General features: G+C 42.9%; 1 protein-coding gene and 1 pseudogene across 2 annotated transcripts in view; one reads left to right on the forward strand and one right to left on the reverse strand.

The window, feature by feature from the left end:
- LOC102837744 overlaps nt 1-14,407 on the forward strand; it is a 471,778-nt pseudogene extending 457,371 nt beyond the window's left edge.
- A 4,300-nt stretch (nt 14,408-18,707) lies between these two features.
- TAX1BP1 (Tax1 (human T-cell leukemia virus type I) binding protein 1) overlaps nt 18,708-27,651 on the reverse strand; it is a 75,949-nt gene continuing 67,005 nt past the window's right edge. For both annotated transcript variants that reach the window (XM_006832183.1, XM_006832182.1), the window contains exons 15-16: nt 19,665-19,747; nt 18,708-18,909 (exon numbers count right to left, since the gene is read on the reverse strand). In XM_006832183.1, the coding sequence (XP_006832246.1) occupies nt 18,708-18,909; nt 19,665-19,747 (285 nt within the window). The remainder of the gene's footprint in view (nt 18,910-19,664; nt 19,748-27,651) is intronic.

Consider the following 27,651-nt stretch of genomic DNA (forward strand, 5'->3'; position numbering starts at 1 on the left):
GTTTTGCCTCCTCTTTTCTTCCATTTCCTCATTTGCTAATGCAAATGGACATCCATTTTGGTCTTTTCTTTTACATTTCTTTTTTTTTTTTTTTTTTTAACATTCTTTATATTTGATGTTCTTGATGTCATGCCACAACTCTTCTGGTCTTAGGTCATTAGTGTGTAACGCATCAAATCTGTTCTTGTCGTAGTCTCCAAATTCAGGTGGTATATATTCAACGTCATGTTTTGGCTTCCGTGGAGTTGTTGTAATTTTCTTCTGCGTCAGCTTGTCCTTGGAACCTTGTCATGGTGCTGAAGGAGAAGTACTGGATCACTAACCCCAAGGTTTAAACCCACCAGCCGCTCCTTGGAAACTAGAGGGCCACTGTGAGTCAGAATCAACTCCTTGCGTATCTCTTCTACAGTTGGCCCCTGGCCTTGTTTTGGGTGCTGATACTGCACTTCTCCATTGTCTTTTCCCACAGATGTCATCTCCCACAGATAAACAAGCACAGGGCTCAGCAAGACCTTGGAAAGGCCTGTGAGGGGGGAGCTGACTTCTGACTGGGAGGATAGGGCCAGAGTTGTGGAAGCAGGAGTAGGGGAGAAAGACGATCCAGGAATGAGGTTAGGCAAAGGATCCAGCTTGTGAACATTTGGGATGGTGCAAAGTCCAAGGCGCCATTGATGTGCTTCACTGTAATCATACACTGCCGGTTTATTTTGATTTTTGTTGCTTCAGCTCACATAAAGTGGGTCCATGCCAATTAAAGCTAAATTATAATGATAAATCTATAAGGCAGAAAGGCACCTCTCTGCTAATGTATTTGCCAGAATTTGACACCCAGGAGGGTTCTAATCTGCTGTCACTGCAGTTACCACTTGTACGTGAATATTAATGAGCTGCTTTATCAGAAAAAGGGAGCATATTGGGTTTCTGGAAAAGGTTGACTTATTTTTATCTCTCTGTATGTCTATCCCATGTTTGTGAGTACAAAGATTGAGAACTCATGTAGGTGTTAAATTAGAGCATTGGGCCATCTGCTAAGAATAAATGAGTGAGCAGAGGGACATGTGGCCAGAGGCTTGTGGAGAATGGACATGATTTGATCAACTTTTGGAGCATCACAAAGTGAGCAGTTTAGAGACACCTGCGGGACTTGGCCCAGGTGTGGACCACGAACATGCGAAAATGTATAGTGGTTCTTCCTGTGACTCCCTGCCCCCAACATCTGATAACTACAGATAGAGGTTGGGATTCCCCCTACCCCCCCCCAATTTATAAAAAAATAAATACTCTTTGTCATTTTTCTGCTTAGAGAAATGATATGGAAGTTAAAGTGTGTGAATTCTCAGTGGTGGGGTACAGAACAAATTCCTCGTTATCCTCTCCAGCTCCTGGATGGAGGCCCCCAGCTATCCCCATGGGCTCATAGGGTGGGGGTTAGACAAGACCTTAACCCTCAGTCGGTGTGGGAGAGTTGTTTGCTGAATGCATCCAGTCCTCAATGCCCCCTCCTTTCCCTTGTAGTAGTCCAAAGCCTCCTTTCCATCAGTCACCTCACAGTGAGCTGTGCTGTGGTTTTTAACCCCTTCCAACCTGGTGTGGCGCTGTGGGCTAATGTGTCAGACTGCAAAGTTGTTTGAACAGCAAGGTCGGTGGTTAAAGCTCACCGGTTGCTCCTTGGAAACCCTATTTATACAGGGTCGCTATAGGTTGGAACCGACTTGATGGCACTTAACAACAACCTGGAGAGCAGTAGCCACCATTCAAGGAAGGGAGGGTGCAAGATGTCTGTTGTAAGGTCTGGGAAACCAAACCAATTGCTGCTGAGTTCATTTCAACTGCTGCTCCTGCGTGCAGAACAGAACTGCTCCATGGGGTTTTCAGTGACTGGCTTTTCAGAAGTGGATTGCCAAGTGTCTTTGCATCACTCAGGGACAAGATGTGAGCAGGAAATATTAAATCCATAGTTACTTATGAAAAAGGACTCCTGGTGTGAATCAGCACTGGACTGCAAAACACAAGGTGGTCAGCTGTTCCAACCCACCAGCTATTCCTCGGAAACCCTATATAGGGTCTCTGTGACTCAGAATTCTAAGTCAGAACCATGAACTGCCAAAAGAATAAACCAATCTGTGTGGGAAGAAGTGCAGCCAGAGTGCTCCATGGAAGCTAGGATGGCCAGACTACGTCTCTCATACTTCGGACATATTGTCAGGAGGGACCAGTCCCTGGAGAAGGATATCATGTTTGGTCGAGCTGGAGGGCCGGAGAAAGAGAGGAAGACCCCCAGCTAGATAATTGGCACAGTGGCAGCATCAGTGGACTCGAACGTATCAACGATTGTGAGGTTGGCCCAGGGCCAGGCAGCATTTTGTTCTGTTGTGCGTAGGGTCCCAATGAGTTGGTACTGACTCGATGCCACTTAACAAACAAAAAGTTATGAAAAAAATTCACTAAAATTTATTGACACTTGTTTTTAATATTCATGCTTATTTTTATCATTTATTTGCATGTTTTATAATGTATGTTGTTAAATGCTGTAGAGTGGGTTCCCAGCATAGGGTTTCCAAGAGTTGGCTGGGAGGTTTGACCACCAACCTTTCAGTTAGCAGTCCAGCGCTTATTCTACAGAACCACACCAGGGCTCCACGTAATAATAGATTAGTGTTGTTGTTATTAAGTGCTGTTGAGTTGGTTCGACTCATAGCAACCATGTATAGGGTTTCCAAGGAGCAGCTGATGGATTTGAACCACTAAACTTGTAATTCAAATCAACCTTGCAGTCTAGTGCTTATCCTACAGCAACTACACCAGAGCTCCAAGTAACAGTACTTGGGGGTACAAAGTCACCAGCCACTCCGCGGAAACTCTATACAGGGTCTCTGTGAGTTAGAAGCAGCTTTACTGCACTTACCAACAAACAACAACAATGTACAATTTGTAGTCCTGGTGTGGTGCTGTAGGATAAAGCACTGGACCACAAGGTTGTTTGAACCACAAAATCGGTGGTTCAAACTCACCAGTGGCTCCTTGGAAATCCTATAAAGGGTCACTGTGAGTCGGAACTGACTTGATGGCACTTAACAACGTGCACATTCACACACACACTCGTACTTGGGGGCAGTATTCCCAGTTTCTCACTGATTGACGTGTGTGTAGTAGGAGCAGAGCACTTGGAGACCATCACCTGACGAACCAGCAGAGGTTCAAAATGGGCGGAAGTTTTCTAACAAAGGGTCTGAAACTGCTGGAATTGTGTTCATTCTGAGGTTCGTTTTTATTGTTTCTTTTTTTGTTTTATGTCTTTCAGTTAGTTTTGAGGTAACATAAGAAGCAGACATTGAAAATGAACCTGTTTGGAGTTTATTTTTGTCCTTTGGAAAGACGCAAGGAAATGAATAAAGATGTGTTGGCCCAGATGGTTTAGTCACTAAGTGGCTCGATCTTCATAGGGTTCAAAGATGTGTGAAAGGGGGTAATAGCCGGTGTTCTGTGGGCCTCAAATGATTTCTGCAGGACTCTGTGGGTTCTGCCAAGAGGTTTTCCAGATGTGGCCACTGAGAGACCCTTACCATTTAAGCATCAGCCCTCCCCCTACCTACAGGGAAAAACCCAAACCTAAGGAATCCTGGTGTAGCACTATAGGATAAACACTGAAGCGCAAGGTCAGTTTGAGCCGAAAGTTCAGTGGGTCAAGCTCGCCAGCCCTCCTTGAAATACCTATACAGGATCGCTATGAGTCGGAACTGACTTGAAGCCACTTAACAATAACAACAACAAGGGTAAGTTGAGTCCTGATGTGACACTGTAGGATAAGCACTGAACTGCACGTTGGTTTGAACCGCAATGTCAGTGGTTCAAACTCACCACCTGCTCCTAGGAAACCTTATTTCAGGGTTGCTATGAGATAGAACCAACTTAAACACTGACCAACAATGCAAGTTGAGAACGGGACCTGCCTCACAGCTGGGCCTGTTCTGTTGGACTTAGCGGGTAGCTCTGGGGACCAGTCCCTGGAGCTCCAGACGACCTCGCACACACAACTCGAGCTTGTTGTTAAATGCCACAGAGTCATGTCCAGTCTGTTCCGACCCTGTATAGAGTTTCTGAGGTAACGTTAAGTGGATGTGAACCACTGACCCTGCGCTGCCACAGCACAAGGGATGCTGGGTAAAATGAACTGTGACATACGCAGCGGCTTCAAAAAGTTCATGGAGAAATGGAATTAGAAGGATGGAATTTTTCCATGAACTCTTTGAAGCCCTCTGGCATTTATTTAACTTATAACCCCTTTGGTGTTTACCCTGGGCCAGGCAGTGTTTTACGATCCCATTGACCAGAGGGTGAGTATGTGGCTCAGAGAGGTGATGCCACTGCCTGGGGTCACACAGATGGTCAGCAAGGGCACCAACCTTCTCCACCCTGTTGCCCGTGACTCACCTAGACTGAAAAGTCCACTGCACAGATGGGGCCTGTCCTGCTGTGGAAGCCCTCATGTATTTTTTTCTCGAAGATTCCTAAGCCTTTCAGAATTACATCGTAATTTCTTGTTTGGTCTCACTGCAGGCTTTTGTAAAAATATAGAAATATCTTCCATTTCTTGTGGCAGGACCTCCATGCCAAGTGTTGTTTAGACATTACTTCTAATTCTCCAGTTAAACCTGCAAGGTGTAGGGATTTGCACCCATTTTACAGAAGAGGGAGCTGAGGCCAAGCTACTTGTCCATCAGTCATGGAGTAAAAGCCTAGCCATGAGCTCAGGTCTTTGCAGGGTGCATCTTTGTGGTTGTTGTTAGGTGCCATCAAGTTGGTACCAACTCATAGTGACCCTATGCACAACAGAAAAAACACTGCCCGGTCCTGGGCTAACCTCACTGTTGTTGCCACGCTTGAGCCCATTGATACTGCTACTTTGCCAATCCATCTCGTTGGGGGTCTTCTTTTTCTTTGACCCTCCACCTTACCAAATATGATATCCTTCTCCAGAGAATGGTCCCTTCTGACAATATGTCCAAAGTATGAGAGATGAAGTTTGACCATCTTGGCCTCCAAGGAGCACTCTGGCTGCACTTCCAACACAGATCTGTTGGTTCCTTATGCATCCCATGGCACTTTCAATATTCTCCTCCAACACCATAACTCAAAGGCATCAATTCTTCAATGGCCTTCCTTATTCACTGTCCAGCTTTCGTATGCATATGAGGTTGTTGAAAATACCATGGCTTGAGTCAGGAGCACCTTAGTCCTCAAGCTGACATCTTTGCTCGTCAACACTTTATGCAGCAGATTTGCCTAATGCAATATGTTGTTTGATTTCTTGACTGCTGCTTTCATGAGTGTCTTTGTGGACAGAATTCAGCATGAGAAGGTCCTTCTCCAGCCCTCCTCCCAAGGGTAATTAGCTTCACAAAAGGACCTGGGGACCTCTGAGTGCTGCCGGTTTGCCCAGGAGTAGGCTGAAGTGCTTTGCTGCCCAGCGCTCCCTTTCCCGGTCCCCACCTGCCCCCGCTCTGGCAGACACAGCATCAGCCCCTAGAAATTGGCCCCTTCTCGTCCAGAACAGTTTTGAAGTTTTATCTTCTTCTGGCTTCATTAGACCTCAGTTGGTCTGAGGTTCCCTCCGCCCCCCTCAGTTGTAAATGTTGCCGTGGTTCTTGGTATTCAGGTTAACAAATTAGCCCAATTAGATGGGGAAATTAGTCATTCTAACTTTCAGAAGTCCTGCTGGAGAAGCTTTGCAAAATAGCATTTATAGTTTTCTAACAAGCAATTTAAAGGACAGCAGCATGTGGCATTTGTTTAAGAGTAACTTGTCCTAAACAATGCCCTACTTAAAAACAGATTCCAAGCGTGGCTTGGCTTGTCCTAAACAATGCCCTACTTAAAAACAGATTCCAAGCGTGGCTTGGCTGTAGCACCCTGTGTTACCTTCTGAGACCCTTTCCAATTGCGTCTTGGGAGCCACAGCCAAGAACTGCAGGCTGGGCTGAACCCCACCTTTAATTCCAGAGCCTTGTTTTGTCAGATGGTTTGCTCCACCAGGGCGGGCCCCAGTGTCTCACGGGCTCCAGGATTCTACCCGAGTGGGAGATGGGGAAGAAGCTACTACATGGGGGACGCACAGGGCAGAGTAGCCCCTCAGAGGGGACTCGGGAGAGCTGCTGGCATTGGGACCAGGGAAGCAATATGTGGGGGAAATGTGTGTACCCTTTCTGTAACCTCACCCAGGTTCAGCTTCCTCAAGTGGGTTAAAAGTGACAGTACTCCACCTGCCCATAGGGTTCCTGGAGGATTCCATGAGAGAATGCATCCAAAGTGTCTGAGGCATAGTAGCCGCTCTCTAAGGGAGAGGTCCCTTCACGCCCTTCACATTCTTTTCCTTTTAAACCCAGATGCTGGCGTCCCTGTTCCTGGCTCAGACGGCTCTTCAAACAATCTTATTAATGCCTATTAAAATGAAACCCAATAAACGTGCCAATATTTGGTGTTGAAATAATTGATGTAGCAGAGGAAGCCCACAGAGCACCCAGGCAGGGCCCCAGTACAATTTAGCCTCACACCTGGGGGATGAATTTCACAACTATAATTGCTGCCATATAATTCTTACTAATGTTGTGCTATAATTCCTATTTATTCCATGGGGCTTGTAAATGCATTAGGAGCTGTCAGCATATTATTTACACTGTTTATGATATGTAGAATTATGTCCTTCAGGCTTGTGTTGTACAAAAGCTCCAAATAAATGGCTTTGGGCCTCATTAAAAAGGAGCAAAAAGGGGCTGGTTGTCCAGGAGGTCCGCCCTCCCTGCTGTCCTGAACACAAGTCAGGAGGTTTTTCCGTTCAGTCCTGAGCACAGCCCTTAACCCCTAGGAGTGCAGGGGAGCCCCCGCGCCTGTGGCTGAGGGGGCTGCTGAGTGCTGTGGAAGGGGACAGGTGTGTCTGGGTGTTGTGCATTCAGAGCTTACCCTTGGAGCTCTGGGGATCTCTGCCCCTCTACTCCCCACCCTCAGGATCTCGTGGTCTTCCCAACTCTACCTATTAAGAAAACGGTCTGAAACTCTTCCCCACTGAAATGTCAGTACTTAGAAACAGACTAGCCTGTCACCCCCAAACCCTGAGACGTTGGCATTGGAGGTTGGCCAGGCCTCGTTCATGTGAGCCTCCGCCATGGACCATGGTGGACTTGAGTCCTGAGTAACCCGTCTCTCGGGATGGCCTTTAGGAACGAGTGTGCAGTCCCTTTGTGCCCATGAGGAGGGAACTTCTGACAGGCATTGTCTCCTGTGCACCTGCAGGCAGTGAGTACGACGAGGAAGAAGTGGACTATGAGGAGTCAGACAGCGACGAGTCCTGGACCACCGAGAGCGCCATCAGCTCCGAAGCCATCCTCAGCTCCATGTGCATGAATGGAGGGGACGAGAAGCCTTTTGCCTGCCCAGTTCCGGGATGTAAAAAGCGATACAAGGTAAGAGAGTGTGCGCGTGCGCGCATGCACATGCACACACACACAGAAGGAGCCGAGGTGGGACACTGCCCAAGGCATTGGGGATGTGTCCCTTCACCTACCCAAAGCCGGAGCTGTGTAGGTCCAAAGCCATCTTCTGTGGGATGGCTTTTGTTATTCTTCAAATTCTTGTTAGGTCAAGGAGCCCATTAGAGTATCAAATATGCACCCTGTTGATTTTGCCAACACCTTTCCCCAACTGATTTCTACGGGAGGCACTCTGTGTCAGTAGCCCACTTTGGGAAGGTCTTGCTCCCCCATACCACCAGCCTCCTCAGTGTGAGAGGAGACTCAGAGGGGAAGGAGCTTGAGTGTGCCGCTGTCATGACAAATTCTATTCAGAAAACTCAGAGGGACGAACCTGTGGGAAACACCCACAGGATTCACGTGTGGGTCCAGGAGGGCACCTGGAACACAAAAACATTCTTGTGCGAGCCTAACAGTTCTTTAAAACCTGACAAATGGGGTATGACTCCTTTTAAAATATGTCTCTTAACTGAAGAGAACAAACGATTTCGATACTGTCTATTATCTCCTGCTGATTAAAAATTAGGAAAACGGCTGTATCAGGCAGCCCACGGCTTCATCTACAATTGGGTCACGTGAAGTCCAGATGCTCTTTGTTCAAACTAAAATGAGACCCCGGTATGGACGTACATGAATCCTACCAGCACTTTCCTGGTGGATTGTTGGGTGGACGCCAGACCACCGCCCACCTGTCAGGGGGCACAGGGGTTGCCGAAGAGTAGACAAGAGAAGACGCAATAGTTTAGCCCAGGTTGCAAAAAGTCCAAGGGTATTGCACCACTAAGAGCTGTTTCTCCAGAAACCCTCAGAAGCTTCCTCCTCCTTTTCTACTTTAAAGTAGAAAAGTCTAGACGGAGCCCACGGTAGCCAGTTCGCGGGTGTTAGTTTTCTCGTTCTTTCCACAAACCCTCGCTGTATTCTCCAAAGTGCCTGACTCCAAGCAGGTACCTGGTGCAGAGTGGCCAAGATGTGACATTTTCAAGGGCCCAGCGCTGTTTAAAGGATGTTGAACATATCAGCTAAGTTACAAGAGAAGTGATGACCCCTCCTGAGACTGACCTTCCATCCCCCTAAGAGAATATGTATATGCTTCATATACTTAGACATGAATGTACACTCTTGACTTGGTTCTGGTCTAAAGGGTGAGGTGTTTGCTTACTGCTAGCTTTGTTTTGCGTTTTCCCTCAGTCCATTCTGTTTTCTCATCATTGTGAAAGCACTCTTTTGCTTTCATTTTTCTTGTGTTTCTGGTAACTTTCCTTTTTCTGTTTTCTACAACTGGTTAATAGGGCTTTTTAAAGTACTTTCCCTCCACATAAAGGACAAGAGAAATTTTAGGGACCTCTATATAGGCCTAGAGGCACGACATGACATGGATGGCAGTTAGTGGTCCCAGTGACCCTGGTTTTCGTTTTGTGGTGTAGTGATACACGAGACAAGAGCAAACATTAACAGCTACTTCTCGTGACCAAGTTCTAGAGAGGAGGGTGGTCATGGTTATCGCAAACTTCAATTTGGCTCTTTCAGTTCAAACTTACTGGCCGCAGGGCAGTGGTGTTTTCTGGAATGATCATTTCTGTTTCCTGCAGCCTGTTTGTTGGTTTGGGTGTTGGTGTGAAGGAAGAGGGTGGGAACAAGCTGGTGTGCTGTGACGTGCCGCTGTTGGTGTTGATTCCTAGGGTCTTTTAGGGGTAACTTCAGAAGCTTCTCGTTCCCTGTTGACATGAGAGCCTGTGACCAGTGAAATCTCATGGACATGGACTCAGGATTAGTTCTTCTCATCATCTCCTTGGCTCCCCACCCACCCCTTGGCCCTTTTGTGTGTTAAGTACCATCAAGTCAGTTCTGACTCATAGCGACCCTACATACAGCAGAAGGAAATGCTGCCCAGTCCTGCAGTGGTGTTGTTTTTTGTTTGCCTCTAAGGAGCATTCTGGTTATGCTTACTTGACTGAAATAAGACAAAGCATCTAACTTCTGCAACTAGTAACTGAGCAGATGAGGGGAGGATGACATTGCAATAGAAATGTCTCCACATTTTGATTTGATTCCTCTGCCTAGGAATGCCCCACCTTCCCTTCCTGTCTCGATTGACACTTCTAATTAGAATTCTGCTCATTTCATAAGGCACGGCTTGAATTCCACTTTCTCTGAGGAGCCCTTATGGATCTCCCGACCTTTCCAGATGCTTTTGTTCGTATTCTGACAGAGCACTTTCTGCACTGATACACCACATCCCTTATATGGCCCTTCCCAGTGGCCCCTCAACACCCAGCACAGATCTCAGGAGTCTGTAGACTGCAAGGTGAAGAGGGAGCCCACAGGGGGTGGATTCATTCCCTCAGATTCCTCCCAGACACAGTCCTGGCCAGCACCATTGATCCCATCTACCTTATGTTGCTCACACTTTTCTTCTAACTTTGGGGAGGACTCCCCCCACCTTTTAATTGGAAATACGTTAAAAAGATGAGCTAAAGCCTTTTATAATTCTTATATTGGAAAGGTAGGATTAAAGACCTTTGGCTATATTGCTTTAAAGAATTTAACAACCCTTGGTTGTTGCAGCAACAGAAAGCTAGGTGGATAAATGGATAAAATGGAGACAGGTGTGTGGCTTGGGGTTTCATCTCCCCCTCACTTGATGAATAGCAGTCTCCCTGCCCCTTCCGTCTTAAGGGTCCCACCAGAAGCTCTGTTGGAAGTGTAACTGATACAGCCTCTCTGGACAGCAGTTTGGTCCAGGGCTTTCAAAGTGAAGTTCTTTAGCTTCATCATTCACCTTCTAGAACTGTAACCAAACACATCATCAGAGACTGATGTACAAGGACGTTTATCGGATCACTTAAAGTCAGTTCGAATGTGGAACATACCAAACTTCTCCCAGTAGGGGAGTAGGATAAAATTCTGCCATCAGAATATTTGCTCAAAAATATTGAATGGCAAAGGAATGCTCATAGAGTAATGTTATATTTACATAACATAGATGTAAGAAACACTGAACTACCTCAGATGTTAACCATTGATTTAATCTGTTCTATTTACATATACTTTTATATTTTATAAAATTCTAGTTACCTACACTGAAAACATATTACTTTCATCATCAGTGATAGAAATGATTCCCTTTTTCCCCAAAGGTCATTGGTGTGTGGCCACAGTGGGTATGATGGGCCATGAGACGCGCTTCAGCCCAGGCTTTTGAGGATGATGGGTGTGATTTCTCCTCTGCAGGGGATTTCACCTTCAATTCTAACAGCTGATCCTTAGGCAGCCTCATTCCCTCCCAAAGTCCGTCATACAGATCCAGACCTGAATACCAGCAGCAAAGAGCAAAGACCGCTAAAGACAGGAGAGTCCTGCTTAGTCATCCAGACTTTAGGTTTTATGATTTGATTTTGGAGTGGAACTTTGACAGTAGTCTCTAACTTGTTTGTTGTCCATGGACTGGCTTAATTCCATAAACAGAGACTAGTAGTTCTGATGGGGAAAACCTGATATGGAGATAGGCTGTCAGCCTTCTCTTGTCCCCACCCCCAGTTTTCCTTTATGCCTCCTCCTATGCTGGCCCATCCTTGGTCAGAAGACTACAGCATTTCATAGCCCATCTACTCCAGACTGAGTATCCCATTGCTAGTCAGTAAGGTATGTAAAAGCTCACGGGCTGATTGTGCTAATTTATGAGTACCTAGCACATTAGTATGTGGTAAGGAATTCTAGAACACCTGGGCCATGCGAGTCCTGGTGTGGAGCTGTAGGGTACAGCACTGGACCACAAGGTCAGTGCTCTAAACCCACCCAACTGCTCCTCGCAAACCCTATCTATACAAGGCCGCTACGAGTCAGAAACGATTCAACGGCACTTAACATCATGGACCATGTGATCAGACATCCCTGCTTCCATTACAATCCTATCATCTACCAGCCACACAATTCACCTTTTTTGGACATCAGGGTTGTGTTTTTTCATATGAAAGGTAAGAATTGAAAAGGCCATATACATCAGCACCCTGCACTGGGATACGTTGTTAATAAATTAAATGCTTAAATCCTCTGGTTTCTAAAAGGAAACGTAGTTAATCTTAAATAGAAGGATGGTCACTTTCGATTTCAAGTCACCTGGCTTTAATCATTAGTATTCTTGAAATATTAGTGTTTTTGAGAGGCCAGCTCATTTCAGGATCAGTGAATGCTTTTAGAACGCCTGTCATCTTAGGAAGTGGGCGTTGCCATCACCTATATAAGCTTGTTCAACCATCCGATTCAGCATGTGTTGATAAGGTTGCCCCATATACATGGTGAGCCCTTTAAGGCCCAGCAACCAAAAGAAAAGGAGTAATGGTAAGGCAGTTTCTTTGGCCATCCCTGAAAATGTCACACTTCAGAATGTGAAAACGGATTCCTAATCTTTCCAGAAATAATGCTAGTGTCTTGAGTAAGCCGTCTTTTCCTCTGTCTTAGGCACACAATGATTCTATTCAAGGTGGAAATAACACAGAGCCTTCTAGAATCAGCTAACCTCTAGCTTGCCCTTCTGCTAGATCTCGCGTCTTGTGGCTTTAGCATTTCTGGTTTCAAAGCTACTCTAGCTTGTTATGTGCTGTGGAGTCAGTTCCAACTCATACTTGACCCTGTATAGGGTTTCCGAAGCTATAATCTTTACCAGAGCAAGAAAGCCTCATCCTTCTCCTTCGAGACAGCTGGTAGCTTCGAACTGCTGACCTAGGTCTCTAGCCTTATTAGCTGTATAAAAATTCAGGCCTGGATGGAGTAGTTAAGTCCTGAGCCTGCTGGCAAGCTTTGCCTATTAGTGATTTGTATCTTTTTATTGTTTTCTAGTTGAGGTGTGAGTGATACTGGGTTTTTAATGGTTTCAGGTTACTTGTAGAAACAGAAAAGGATCCTGCTTAGTGCTTATAGATAAGTATATGCAAATTCTTATTTTTGAACCAGGGGATGGACTTTCATATTGTTACTATTACCTTGAAAGTTGGCAGTCTTTTTATAAGTGGTCATAAAACGATTTTTTAAACGTGCTCAAGACAATTTCTCCTTACGGTTGTGATTGCTGTAAGACAGCAGCAGGTGCTGGCGTCATCAGAATGCTGAGCTGGACAAGACACACCAGATACTGACTTAGCTGCCAAGCACTTCTGGGTGTGATGTTGTGGCTGTCACTGTTCTCCCATGTCTCACCTCACGCTGACCCTCTCCATCCTCCTACAAGTGAGCAGGTGCTCCCAGACCCTGCAAGAAGGGGAGTGTCCTGCTTCTGCTCACTGAACCTTTCAGTATAGTCAGCTGGTAGACCACATATTCAGCAACTTTGGATTCAGCAGCGTCCTGCGGGATTCTCTATGGTAGAAAAATGTTAAATATTTATGTACATTCAGAATCTCTAAAAAGAAAATGTAGTAACAGTCACCACTAAGCAGCTCTCAACTTCTTCCAGAAGAGTGAGGAATACGGTTGGGAAATGCTGCCCTGATAATCACTGACAGCTATTTACTGAGCATCTACTATGTCCCAGGTACGGTGGGTAGGTTCCTATGAAACAACAGAAAAGACAGCCTAGTTCTCTGGGAGAGAAGGGCATTCTGCGAAGTTAAGAGGAAGGAGACTGTTGGAATCCTGGCATAGGACTGGGACCAATGGGACTTTAGAAAACACTCATCGAGTGATGCATGGCCACCAACTTTATAGCTCTTGCTATTTTTTCTCTATTACCCAATTCTAATCTTGCACTACCAGATAACATTTTGACATTGTTATTTACATCTTCCATGAGCCTGTTTCCTCATGTTAATTGGGATGGGCACTAGTGCAGGTAACTAAATCTATAAAGAGTGGTTCTAGGAATAGGGTCTCACATAAAATCTGTAAACCCATGCATAAAATTAAGTAATGCCTTTGATACTTTTCATTATTGAAGCCAATTTGAAGTTTGAAGTGCTTGCTGCAAAAGACTTCCATTATATGAATAACCTAAGTTTTTAAAGTTTATCACATTTAGAATACAATACAGACGGGGTCTAGTCACCAGCGCTTGCTTAACGTGTCTATCAGTGCTGGGGGTGGGCTTGGGCAGTCCTAGGGCGACAAGTAGCTCACAGGGACATTAGACACACTTAGGAGAAAACAGACGAAACTCCTTGTTAAGATGGCAGGGAACTGCTCTCACAGTAGTCTGGAAGCAAGATGTAAATTGAGGTTCCAAGTCAAGAATTTATAACACAACTTGAGATTTATCCTAACCTGTGCTCTTTTCTTCCTTTAGAAAGACATTTTGTTGGTCCTCCTGAGGATATTTTTATAGGATTGTCCATTGTTAACTCTCTTCTGAGTGGAAAAAAAGATTGAGAGGAAACAAAGTTCCGGGCAGAAGGAACTAATAAGCCTCTTGTCTCGATACTGCTGTCTGTGAGTTCTAAATCCATGTTTTATGTCAAAGTGTAGAGTGATTGAAGCATACTCAACATGCCTTAGGGTGGAGTTGTGTGCATGGCCCAGTCCACGCAGCCTGAGCGCCCACCGCCGCCAGACATGTCCTTGCCAGCTGCAGCTCAAGTCCATGCACAAACCTACTGTCTCCAAACCGATGCCATCTAGGCCAAGTCTAATGGCATTACAGACCCATACTGATCTTTTCCTAAGTTTGATAGGCTGGGTATGGCACCATCTAATAGGTGATGTTTTTGTCTTCTCCACAGAATGTGAATGGCATAAAGTACCATGCTAAGAATGGTCACAGAACACAGATTCGAGTCCGCAAACCATTCAAATGTCGTTGTGGGAAGAGTTACAAGACAGCTCAGGGCCTGCGGCATCACACAATCAATTTCCACCCCCCAGTGTCAGCCGAGATCATCAGAAAGATGCAGCAATAACACGCTGGTCATAACTGTGCCAAGAAATCTTCACCAGCAGTTGCTGATTTTGAAAACAGCCACCTTTTTTTCAAGGGAAGCATTCAGCAACCCTTTAAAGAAAAAGAATTAAATGCATGCTTTAAACTTTTTCTGTCATTTTGGAATGATGTATCTTTGTAGAGTTAATGATTTTGTACATTTGCACATGTATTCATCATACCATTTTCATTCTTTGATATAAGGTGCTAAACAAACAAAAAAGCTCTAGGTTCTTCAGCACATTTCCCCCCAAACAAAATAAAGCGGAGGGCATGTTGCACATTGTTGAGTTGTACTGCAGTGTATCAATCCGGGGAGGAGGGGCTGGCACAGAGATTTTCTTCAGGATTGTACTGTGATTGAAGTTTTAAAACACATCAACTCACATCTGTTCAAAACCAAAATAATTCCTTCATTATCAAACTGGTTACCATGCCTTACATAATTTAATGGAGTTAGTGTTTGTGAGTAGAAAGACAGTAGGTAACGGAAATATAAATAAGAATGTTTAACATAATATGCTAAAAATATTTTCATATTTAAATAACATACATAAAAGGTATGCTTTCTGTGTTTTATATTATCTTGCAAATCCCTTGTCCCTTTGAAAAGCTGAAAATCTTGCCATCTGATTTACCAATCATTTTAGTGTTACAAATGGCATTTTTGTACAAAACAGTCTGGTCAGTTCATTCTAATTCAACATGCATTCATTGAGTGCCTGCTGGGTGCAAGGGATTCCATTTCTCCCTATCGATAGTTGTGGACCAAGATACCAGTTTAGTGAAATACTACTCCCTCAAATCTGTTAGCAAACATTTTGAAATACTTAAGTGCAAGTTTTGTCTGTGTGAAATTCAGTTCTATCTTCATCTTCAGATGAAGTCTTAAAGCACTTTGTAGTTCTCTATTGCCAACAGATTAAATGTTTTATGTGTTGCCAATTCTTGCAACCACTGCTCTAACAAACCTATGGGTTGCAAATAAGCATTAAAATTGTAGGCGTGATTCAAAGAGGAACATTTCTGTTAAGAACCCACATTGCCTCTTCTTCCTGTTCAGTGTTGTTGTTTTTTTAAGGCACTTTTTACATCATATTGTACATGTCTACATTCCCATTGAAAACAGTCTGTTTAGCTTTATAAGACATTTTGCTGAAATACGAAATTGAGCCTTATTGACAATTAAGTGCTTCTTGTAGCAGGTGGTCAAAGAAAGAGTGACTGATGTGACACATTAGAGTAGCCTCCGTCTGGACCCATCCTGAGTGTCCTCACCAACAAAGCCATCATGCCTTGAGTGTTCTTTCATCCCAAGTGCTATTCCTTAATCACCAGAGTGTACCAACAGCCTGATTATGCAATAAAAACTGCTTTGAGACAACTAACTGCCCACACAACATACTGGTGAAAAAAGTAAATTCGAATCACTTATAAACTAGCTTTCCTCCCAGGTTCACATTTGATGAAAAGTCCAAATACACACAGCTGGGAAAGCAGGTGTCCCTCCTCAATGTTTCAGACATTTTTGAAAGGATAATTCTGTTAGCCAGATGGGTAAGCTTCTCTAAAGTTGTGAATCCCTCCCTCATAGTGAGGGGTTTCCAAGTATTTGTAAAGACACTGCCCTCTACTAACAATGTCCTGCAGCCCCATGGAGATAGTGTTATCCTGTAGGTTTAAAAGGGTGATCCAGACATGAGAAGCAAATCACTGGTGCATAAGAAGGCCCCACTGGCTATCTACCTACAGTTGACCAGTAACACATTTTTTTCAGCCCACAATTACTTAGCTTCGCTCCTAGTGCAAGAAACTGCAGGCTGGATGGATCAGTTGTTCCCCAGTTAACAGTCCTAAAGTCACTGCATGCTTCATTTCTTTCCCGTGTAAAACCGATTCCAGTTTCTATCTACGTGTTCCTTGTGACAGTGTTAACTACACAGTAAGGATGGGAGGGTTTTGTCACACCATGTGTAGTGACTGTACTGTGCTGTGTCTGTGAGAACTGTGCTTTAAATTATATTTTCATATGTCTTGTTGAGGACAGAGCACAATAAGTTTGAAAGTGACAGAGGTTTGTTTTAGAACTGAAGGCAATTTAGTGAATCAAAATTCCTGTCAAGAAAAGCTGCTTATAAATGTAAATGAAATCACGTTTAAAATAAACTGCCTCTGACCCAAAATAAACATGGCTCTTTATTTTCATTAGCATCATGAAAACTAGTATCAAGTTTACCAGGGGAACCAATATATCCATTCAGTGCCTTGTTTGATATTAGACTGCCTATTTTGCATAATTTCTTTAACATAGAATTTATTCTCCAATTTTTTACTTTGATTAGACCGAACTGCTTTCCTTATCAATGCCAAATTACATATCATAAAACCTTGGGCCAAAAACCATTGACCAGTTCTAGGGAAACAAATTCTCTTTATTTCACAAGTAGTAGTGCTATATTATTATTCAAAGGGTTCTTTTAGATTAGCATGACCCCTAATTATTAACTGATGCAAAAGAATAGTGAATGCTCCTGTCACTGAGCAATTTTACTTGAACATATCCCGCTTCTAATAACCCATCAGGAAGTTTTAACACGGATTTGGCAATGCTGTGGCCTCCCAAGATAGCTGTTTTCAACATTTGGCATCTACCTGCCAGATTCCAATAATCCATCAATTCTCCTAAAAGTACAAATGTGTGTACACAGTTAGTACACAGCACTCCAAAATGTCACCAAGTCTATTAGGCTACCATCCTAAATAGCTAGTGCACAGGAAGGATAACCACAAAAGCAGGAAAATCTTAATACTAGAACAGTAATTCTTTAATATTTTAAAAGATAAAGGAGTACAGCTCAGAATTAAAGGTCCAGACCAGAGAAATGCTGGGCTCACTAAGACAAAGACAATCATCACAAATCAGACAGCAATGAAATTAACCTACAGACCTCCAAAAATGTGTGCTCCCTCTTTAATGTTCGGAAGAGTTCAATACAACAAGACAGACATAACTAAAGGAACACAGTACTTTGATTTAGGTTTATGCAGTACAATTTTAATCACTTACTGAGAAACGTTATTCCAAAGTTACATTCTCATTAGGAAAATGTAAAAAAGATTCTGATACCTATTCTGTCTGCAATTTTATACTACAAAGCCTATTGTGCAGTAGGTCATTCGATAGGAAAACAATTACACTGGCATCTTTCCCATCTCCCCATTAGATACAAATTCAACTTAAAGATAGTTTAATAATCATTCAGGTTATTCTAAAAATAATTTGTTAAAATTAGTGACCGAAAGCAAGATACGCTATTTTAAAGCAAATATTTCACATATAGGAAGAATATTTGCTTTACTGGCTACATGTAGCTCCATTTCTATAGAGAGTTAGCCTGTCTTTAAGGTGAATTTGTACGTAAGTTAGAAAAGTTTGGTACTATTCGTATCTAACATCAGTCAAATGTTTGTCTTGCTGTTAAGTGCTATCGAGGTGGTTCTGACTCTCAGAAACCTGGTACAGAGTTTTCCAAGGACTGTCTGGTGGGTTTGAACCACCAACCTTGCAGTTGGCAGTCCAGTGCTTATCCTATAGTATATACCTTTCCATACATAAACAAAAAACAAAAACATTTCCAGACACCCCAAAACATCTTTAACACAACACTGTAATAATGCTGTAAATGTGTGTGCAAAGCAGCGCAGTCATCACCAACGGCTGTACGTGCCTCACATGGTTACCATGATAGGCTTTCCAGGGTATTGGTTTGGGTAGCAAGGGTTTGTACGTAAAACCGATGTTAATAACCCAGGGACTGCCAGGAAAATTCAGTATTCAAAGAATTACTTTGCAGGACTATTAGGATGAATTCTTTTTATTACATAATAGTATTTAGTAGTCATGCTCAACAGTAAGGTCCACAGAAACTTGGAAATATTCTGCTAAATAATCTGACATACATATATTTTAGCAGGTTAACATTAAAAGAATCCCTGTACCCTTTTATTCATACAACTTCACAAACTGGTGAATAAATAGATGCAAGCACACAGGAACTTTGCTTAAAGCAGCTAAGATTAATAGAAGGTAAAATTGTATTTAGTGGTAAGTCAAAAACGGATCCTGATACCTTAGTAACGCCAAACTGCACAGTAGCTCCTGGTCAGAAGACTGGAGAGGCTGTGTGGCAGGTGAGACAAAAACCTAGGTCCCCAGGTAGGCTCGCTACAGGGGAGTCTTTTTAAAGCTGCTGAACTGTATTAACTCATCATAAAATTAACTAGTCAAAATTCAAAACATTCTGATCAAAATGGGTCTGAACATGCCTTTCAAAGCCCTGCTGGTCATAGTCGGGAGGGAACTGCTCACTGCACATGGGGCACACCTTCCAGTGGCTTTCCACGTGCTCTTCAAACTTGCTCTGATCGTAGCTGGGAGGGAACATTAATTCACAGAGGGGGCACTTCTTGTGGACATCAAAACTTGAAAAAATAGGAAAATGAAAGAATTATACATTTCTAATGTCAGTAAAAATTTAGTATATGATAAAGTCACACAACTGATACACTACACCACATTGCCTACTAAAAGCCTTGGGTGTCTTTAATTACTGTAGAAACGTCTTTTCCTGTCCCAAAATGCTAATTGACAATTTAAAACACATTTACAAAGGCTCTAAATTTAGTCTTATACAATTGACAAAGAAAAGCCCTTTGTTTAATTAAATTTTCAAAAACGCAATCACATGATGTGAAATAAGGCTTACTGCCAAGAATTCTTAAGTTTTCATTTTAAAAGGACCTTTTTATAAAACTGTAAGGATAAACGTCGTTGTCAAGTGCTGTCGAATCAGTTCCGACTCATAGCAACCCTGTATAGGGTTCCAAAGGAGCGGCCTGGTCAGTTTGAATTGCTGACCTTGTAGTTCAAAACTGACCTTGCAATCCAGTGCTAATGCTATAGCACCATACGAGGCTTCAGAAAGAGAAATACACAATTCAATTTCCTACAAGCATCGATTCGGTTTCACAATTAACATTTTGTTAAAGAACTGGTTCTTAAAGAATGGCGTGCACCAGAATCATCCCCAGGGCTTACTACAATTTGTACACTGGGTTCCATCCCCAGAGTTTCTGGTTTAGTAGTTCTAAGATACAGACCCATGTTCCCAGGCACCACACTTAGAAAATCACTAGTGTCTAAAATCCAAATTCTACAAAGGAAAGAGAAAATTTACCTGGAATCAAAGCAAAAGCCTGTTCCATGCCCACGTAAATGCTGACTTGGAGGATCAGGACCAGTGGGTACAGGCTCATCTTCCTAAGCAAAATAATAATAATAATAGTAATTTTTGCTGCATTTGAGAAAAGTGAAGTAAGTGCCTTAATTCAAACAACCACATGTTGAGAGTATAAAGGAAATACAATTACACTTTGTCATTTTAATTCTACCTTGGAGAGACCAATGTTTGAAAGTAAATTTTACAGAGTACTTCACTATGGGCTAACAGAACAGTCTTACCTTCTTGAAATGTTGTGGCTTTGAAAGGAATGACCATTATACCACACCGATTTGTGTGAATGAAGCTGAGATGAGAAGAAGAACACTTTGAACCTCCATATAGATAACTTTGGGGCTCCTGCTGTGGTGCTGTTGAGTTACTGTGCTTGACTGCAAAGTCGGTTTGAACCTCACGGTTGGTGGTTCAAGCTCACCAGCCGCTCCTTGGGAACCCTATACAGGGTCACTATGGGTCGTACCCGACTCAAAGGCACTTAGCAACAACAATAATACAGGTAACTTTACTGATTTTTTTATAATTCCATAGATTGGCTGCCCACTTTCCGATCGATTTTAAGACTATTTATTCCATTAATTTCACTTACTAACTTACAAGACATACATACTTTGATCACGCAGAACTGCTGCATGATACTCAGAAGTTGTAAACAAAGGAAAATAAAGTATGTATGTTTTACATATGTATGTGGCTTGGGCACATCAACTGGAAAATATGTGTCATGAAGCAAAGCAATGAACCAAGCGACAAGCCTTCACAGCAGATTTGGATTCACAAATCTAGAGTTCTGTGCATGCCAACTCCACAGCCCAGCATGGACAGCAGCCTCATCAGCCCACCAGCCCTTTGCTTTCTTCTTCTCAGCAGTTCACCTAGCTGCCCTCATGCCGTGAGCTAGCAGCATGTAAACAGATGCAGTAGGCCTGACAAAAGCCCTTATGTGGGCGAGGTAATCATGCTGCCTCAGAGCGGTTCTCAGTGGGCTAATTATTCAGTCTGTCAGCAGAAGAGGCACCAAAAACTCTATGTGGCATGAAATTTAAAGTGAGCAAACATAAAGACAGGTGAAATATATTTTTCTTTTTTGTATTTGGCTGTCATTTGTGACTATTGTGTGCCAAGGCCAAAGTCAACACAGTGCCAATGACTCGGAGTAACTTATTTACAACTAGAGAATCAATACATATTCTGGTCCCTTAATGCTTTGCACTATTAGGTAGAATCAGTCAGCATCTCTATTCTTCTAGTAAGATGGTACTGTTACACTCTGCCAGATACTTCTGGTACTGTATATCAAGTCAATGAAATAATACATTGAACTCTACAATTTAAAGGTTTACAAAATCAAAAGTGAGTAGCTTACAAAGACTTCTAGTACTTGTTTGGATATAAAGAAAACCCTCACATTGATTCAAAGACCTAAATGTTTAAAAGCTAAAACTATAAACGTCCTAGAAGGAGGAAAATAACCCTTCATGCTGCGTTAGGCAGTGGTTCTCTAGATGTTACAACAAAGGACTGTAAGCACACCACCACTGACGACAACTGGGACTTCATCCGCATTACCCTGTATGCCGCACAGCACACTATCAAAATGTGAAGGCAGCCTACAGAGTGGGAGAAGTAGGTATAAATCACGTCTGACAAAAGACCTGTATCAGAACGTACGAAGAATTCTTTCCTCTTAATAATAAAAAGACAATAAAACAGACAAACAGACAAAGCATAAGCATGTGCTCTTTTAGGAACTATATGGGATCAAAGTGATAAGAGCAACTCAAAATATTAAATAAGAAACTTTGGGAGCAGTGAGTTTATATTAATGGAGAAAGAACTCAAAAAGGTGACAACGGTTGTGCCAATCAAAGAATGTAATCAAAGTCACTAAACTGAAGATCTAGAAATAGTAGAACTAGAGTACGGTTTGCTGTACATATTCTCAAGAACAGTAAAATTAAAAAATATATCTGACTAGACATTTCTCAAAGATACATAAATGGCCAATAAGCACATGAAAAGATGCTCAACATCATTATCAGAAAACTGCACATCAAACAACAAGATTCCACTTCACACTCACTAGGATGGGCGAACAATAAAAGATACACAAGCATGTGGAGAAACTGGACCCTTAGTACATGCTGGTATGAATGGCAAATGGTGCAGGTACTTTTGGGAAATAATTTGGCAGTTCTCAAAAGGTTAAACTTCAGAGTGACTGTATGACCCATTTGTTATTGTTAAGTGCTGCTGAGTCGGTACTGACCCGTGGTGGTGTAGTGCTGTGGAGTCAGTTCCAACTCACAACAACCCAACGTAGGGTTTCCGAGGCTGTAAATCATTATGGCTGTAGATTCGAAATTCTGACCTTGAGGTTAGCATCCTGAATCCTAACTACTATGCTACTAGAGCTCCTTTCTACCCTTTGGAAGGAAACCTTTTCCCAAGGAGCAGTCGGTAACTTTAAACTGATTTTACCATTCAGCACATTAACCCAAAGCACCATACCAGGACTCCCATATAAACTCAGAAAAAAACATACACATGTTTACACAATAACTTTTAAACAAATGTCTAAAGCAGTATTGTTCATAAAAACAAAAAACACAGCTGCCACCAAGTCAATCGCGATTCACAGCAGCCCTGTGTAGGGTGGGTTTCCCAAGGCTGTAAATCTTTACAGGAACAGAAAAGCCTCATCTTTGAACTGCTGACCTTACAGTTAGCAGTCCAGTGCTTATCCTGAGGCACCACCAAGGCTCCTTAGCATTATTCACACTAATCAAAAATTGGAACCAACCCAAATGTCCATTAACTGATGAATGGATAAACAAAATGTGATACATATCCATACAGTGGAATGTTATTTGGTAATAAAAAGAAATGAAGTACTGGTACATGCTACAATGTGAACGAACCTTGAAAACACTATGGTAACTGAAAAATTCCAGCCAACAAAAAGTCACATGTGAGTGTAGAGACTACGCCCATCTACAGACACAGACGGTGAGGGGCTGCCTGGGGGAGTGGGTGGGGGTGGAGGATGACAGCTAACGGATATACGGTTTCTCTGGGGGATGATGAAAACGTCTACAACTGACCATGAGGATGGGTGCACAGCTCTGTATATAGTAAAACCCACTGAATGGCACAACATAGTTAAATGGGTAAATTGTACGACGTTTGAATGGTATCTCAATAAAGCTGCTGCTTTAAAAAAAGTTACTGTTCTAAGATGATCTAAATTTTAAATAGGTTATATAAATATAAAAATATAAATAAAAAGCATTCCTTTAAAATCGTTAATCACAAATAACTTAAACAGCCTTTACTATACAAATGGTGTGCTATATGGTATTAAAAAAATGCAAAATTCAGCATTAACAGATGCCAGCCAGATAGAAAATACCAGTTGGAAATATGTATGAAAAAATAAAAGTATGTACTCACTGAATTCATGTAATCCTTTACATAAAGTCCAATTTCTCTTTCTTTTTGTTGTTTGTGCTTTTGGTGTCGTATCTAAGAAACTATTGCCTAATCCAAGGTTCTCACTCTGGATAGGGTTTCCAAGGAATGGCTGGTGGGTTTTGAACCGCCAACCTTGTGGTTAGCAGACCAGTGTTTATCCTACATCACCACACTAGGATTTCAAATCACACCTGTATTGAAAAAGTGAGGTGCATACAATGATTCCTAATGACAAATGGGTGCTACACTTTGTGACTTGCATAAAAACATCATTGTTATATCATTACTAGCCTGGTGTGGCACTGTGGGGTAAGCACTAGACTGCTAGCCACAAGGTCGGTGGTTGAAACCTACCTGCAGCTCCTGGGAGACCCTATACAGGGACGCTCTGAGTCAGAACCAACTTTATGGCATTTGACGACAACTACAACTGTATTATTGAAGTACTCCTAATGTGGGTAAGCACTGGACTGCTAAAAAAGGCTGGCAGTTCAAACGTACCATTTGCTCCTTGGAAACCCTATGTAGGGTCTTGCTATGGAGTCAGAATTGACTTGATGGCACTTAACAACTGCATTGTTATGTTACAGATATCTTGGTGTATTTGTCAGTGTTTTTTTTTTTTTTTTAATAATGTTTTATTGTGAGTTATATTATAGTTTACATGGGAGAACCTCAGTTCCATATTCATTCCATCGTCTATCATTACATTGCCATGGTTCCAATCCCCTCCATGCATCGTCTTCCGACCAAAGGGCATATCCTAGAAGCTCGTGCTCTACACTCCCCTCTCCCCACTCAGTCTTCGGCCCACAGTTCCTCTCCCTCTCTGGCTCCAAAGTCCCCAGCTGCTTCATCCCTCCATGTCATCATCTCTATCTCCATCTCAAGCATCCTGGATTCTCTGGGTGGGGTCCCGTTCTTGGCTCTTATCCGCTGGTGGTCCCAGAGACCTCCGCTCCTAGACTGGAGAAATAATCGCTCTCTTCCTTGCTACAAAACATCTACCCTTGCATTTCCAACACTCACAATCTGTCTTGATAACCATTATTCACTACAGTACCGCATGTAATCCATCTGTATTTCATTTCATCAGCTCCACCTAGACAGATTGGATAGTACTCACTGGTGATTCTGCCTTCCTCCATGCCCCCTAGCTCTAGGTTCCCTCTTGAAAGCTTGTAAGCCAGTTATTTCTTGCCATTATAGTCCCTCCCTCCCCATTTGGGTATCCAATGTCCAAGCTGCCCCTCTCTGTCTACTCTGTGTGTGGAGGGGGTGGGAATGTTTCTTGCTGTAAGGATTTGTTGCCTCTTTTGTGTCACTGCATTCATATGCATAGGTTAAGTTCATCAGCTTGGATCAGCTCAGTCTTCTTCCCCCCCCCGGCCCCACCTTCTTTCTTCTCCTGGTTGAACTCTGATCATCCAGTCATCCAGTCCCGGTCACATGGGTGTCATCTGCAAGTGTGGGTGTTCTTGTGCACATGCCCTCTCTTCCCATCAGCCGGCAGGCAGCTCCATTCTCCACTTGAGTCCTCTGTGGCCATGTCACTGACTCTGGGCCCAGGAGTCCTCGGGTTTCCTCACACTGCTTGCCAACCAGGTACCCAACTGGGTCCACAGAAGCCCTCTGAATATTGTGAGGCTTAGCTCGCCGCTTCATTGCTGTTTTTACCCCATTTCTCCCCAACGGTGATGCGTGTGTTTACCAATCCGAGCGTGCATTTCCATCGAGTCTCAGTTTTGTGGGGGTTGTCAGTGTTTCTTAAATGTTTTATGCACAGAAGGTACACTACATACTAAGTCAAACATCTGACAGTGGGTAGAAACCATACCTAACTATTCTGGCTTATATACAAATCTGACTTAAAAACAAGTTTAGGAATGGAACTTGTTTGCAACCCAGGACTGCCAGTAGTAAATTTTAAACTAAAACTTTGTAAGCCATGGAAAAGTACGTAAGTTGAGAAAGATAAAAACCCAAACAGGACATAATGGCACATGAGAAACTTATCTTGATATTTTCAAGCAGCAGCTCTCAACAACCTGAGGCCCAGACCCTTAAGAATCTCAAACTTTTCTGAGATTAAAACCTACAATCTAACCAGGAAAAACAGAGAAAAATATACCAACAAAAATTATTGATCTTCAATTTTGCGGGTTCACTGCTTAGAATTCAGACTTTCAGAGACAGAAAAGAAGGGAAAGGAAGAGAAAGAGGTGGAAGAGAAATACTGAATAAGAAAAGTATGAAAACATGGATGAACTTTGAAGACATTATGTTGAGTGAAATTAGTCAGTCACAAAAGGAGAAATAGTGCACAAGACCACTACTGTAAAAGACTTAAGAAAAAGAACCCACACTAAAGGGGGAGGGGATTCTTTGCTGGTTCCTGGGATGTAAGGGGAAGGGGAGGGAGGGGAAGGTGGAGTACAGGGTAGGGAATAGACAAAGGATAGTTTGGGTGCTGGGGAGGGGAATGGAAGAACAAAGTGGGTGGGAGAACAGTTAGGCAGGTTTGCAAGGACTAAGTGGGACAGAGGTAAAGAATGATGTATGCACAACCTTGGAACAACAGGGCTCTGGGATACAGGGATTCAGACATGATTAGAATGGGGAAAAGGGAGGAAATAATGTTAAGATGCTTGGCTGTCTTTTGAATCTTGATTTCCCTTGCATACCATTATAAAATAGACATTGGAGGGGAAGAGAAAGGAATAGCCAGAAATATCACCATAGAAAGCTTTTAAGTCCACCTTCTGCCTATAACTGATTGGAATACCTAAAATGGGGTTACAACGTGTCCAGTGACAGAGGCTTCCTGAGGAGCCTCTGCATTACACAAGACTATAGGTGGAATAACTGAACTGCATCCAGAATCTTCAGAGGTGGGAAATTTCCACTTGAAAGGACGGGCAGACCAGCCTGGAGCAGCTAGAAGAACAGATAATACTTCTTGAAAGAAAGACCGACAGGAAAAATACAAAACAGTAATGGCAGTGCGACTGACTTCTACAAGAACAAGCAAGTAGCTCACTCAAGGAGCCATCAAGGCAAGTGGTCGGGTCCCCTCAGGGCAAACCCCCTTCCAAAACAGACTCAATGGGAATACATGCTCTGATTGGTGACCACGTTAGTCACAGATAAGACGAAGTGAGGGAAAAACAGCAATGAAGCTGTGAGCTAAGTCCTACAACGTTCAATAGATTCCTGTGAACCCAGAGTGCGATCAGTTTGGCAAGACCTGGGGACTCCTGGGCATAGAGTCAGTGACATAGCCAAAGAGGACTAGAGTGGAGACTGAAGCATCCAGCTGATAAAAAGAGAGGGCATATGCACGAGAACACCCACACCTACAGATAATACCCACTTGAACTGGCTTCAATGACTAGATGATCAGAGCTCAACTAGAAGAAGAAAGAGGAAAAAAAGAGTAATCCGATATAATTTGATGAACATGACCTATACCTATGGATGTAGTAGCTCAAAAGAGGGAACAAATCTTTACAGCAAGGTTCATTCCTATCCCCTCCATACACAGAGTAGACAGGGATGGGCCACTTGGACATTGGCTACAAAGGCAAGAAGTGACTGGCTTACAAGCTTTCAAGAGGGAACCTAGATCCAGAAGGTGTGGAGGAAGACAGACTCTCCACTGAGTAGTATCCAATCTGTCTGGGCGGGACTGATAAAAGGAAATGCAGACAGGTCTCTTGTGATACAATAATGAATAATTGTTATCAGGACTGATTGTGAGGGTTGGAAATGCAAAGGCAGACGTTTTGTAGCAAGAAGGGGAGTGATTAACAATTCAGTCTAGGAGCGCAAGTTCCTGGGACCATCAAGGGAGAAGAAGTGATGCCAGAGATGGAGAGATGGAGCAGCTGGAGACTTTAGACCCAGAGAGGGAGAAGGGCTGTGTGCTGATGACCGGGGAGTGGAACTTGTCGTATATACCCTTTCATTGGTTGACGATGCATGGAGGGGACTGTAACCATGGCAATGAAACCATATACGACAGGATGAATGTAAAACTAATGTTCTCCCATGTAAACTATCACATAATTCACAATAAAACATATAAAAAAAAAAAAAAAGCGTTCTTAAGTTCTTAATATGTGCTATTGGTCATAACAACACTATGTTCAACAGAACAAAACACTTCCCGGTCCTGTGCCATCCTCAAGATTATTATTATGTTTTATCCCATGGTTGCAGCCATTGTGTGTCAATCCATCTCACTAAGGATCTTCCTATTTTCTGCTGACCTTCTACGTACCAAGCATGTCTTTCTGCAGGAACTCCTGATAATATGTCGAAAGTCCAAGAGACTACATCTAGCCTTCCTTGCTTGTAAGGAGCATTTTGGCTCTATTTCTTCCAAGACATGTTTGATTTTCCATCAGTCCATGGTACTTTGAGTACTCTTTGCTAACACCAAAACTCAAAG

The sequence above is a fragment of the Chrysochloris asiatica genome, unplaced genomic scaffold, assembly GCF_000296735.1.
Source record: "Chrysochloris asiatica unplaced genomic scaffold, ChrAsi1.0 scaffold00006, whole genome shotgun sequence".
Classification (NCBI taxonomy): Eukaryota; Metazoa; Chordata; class Mammalia; order Afrosoricida; family Chrysochloridae; genus Chrysochloris; species Chrysochloris asiatica.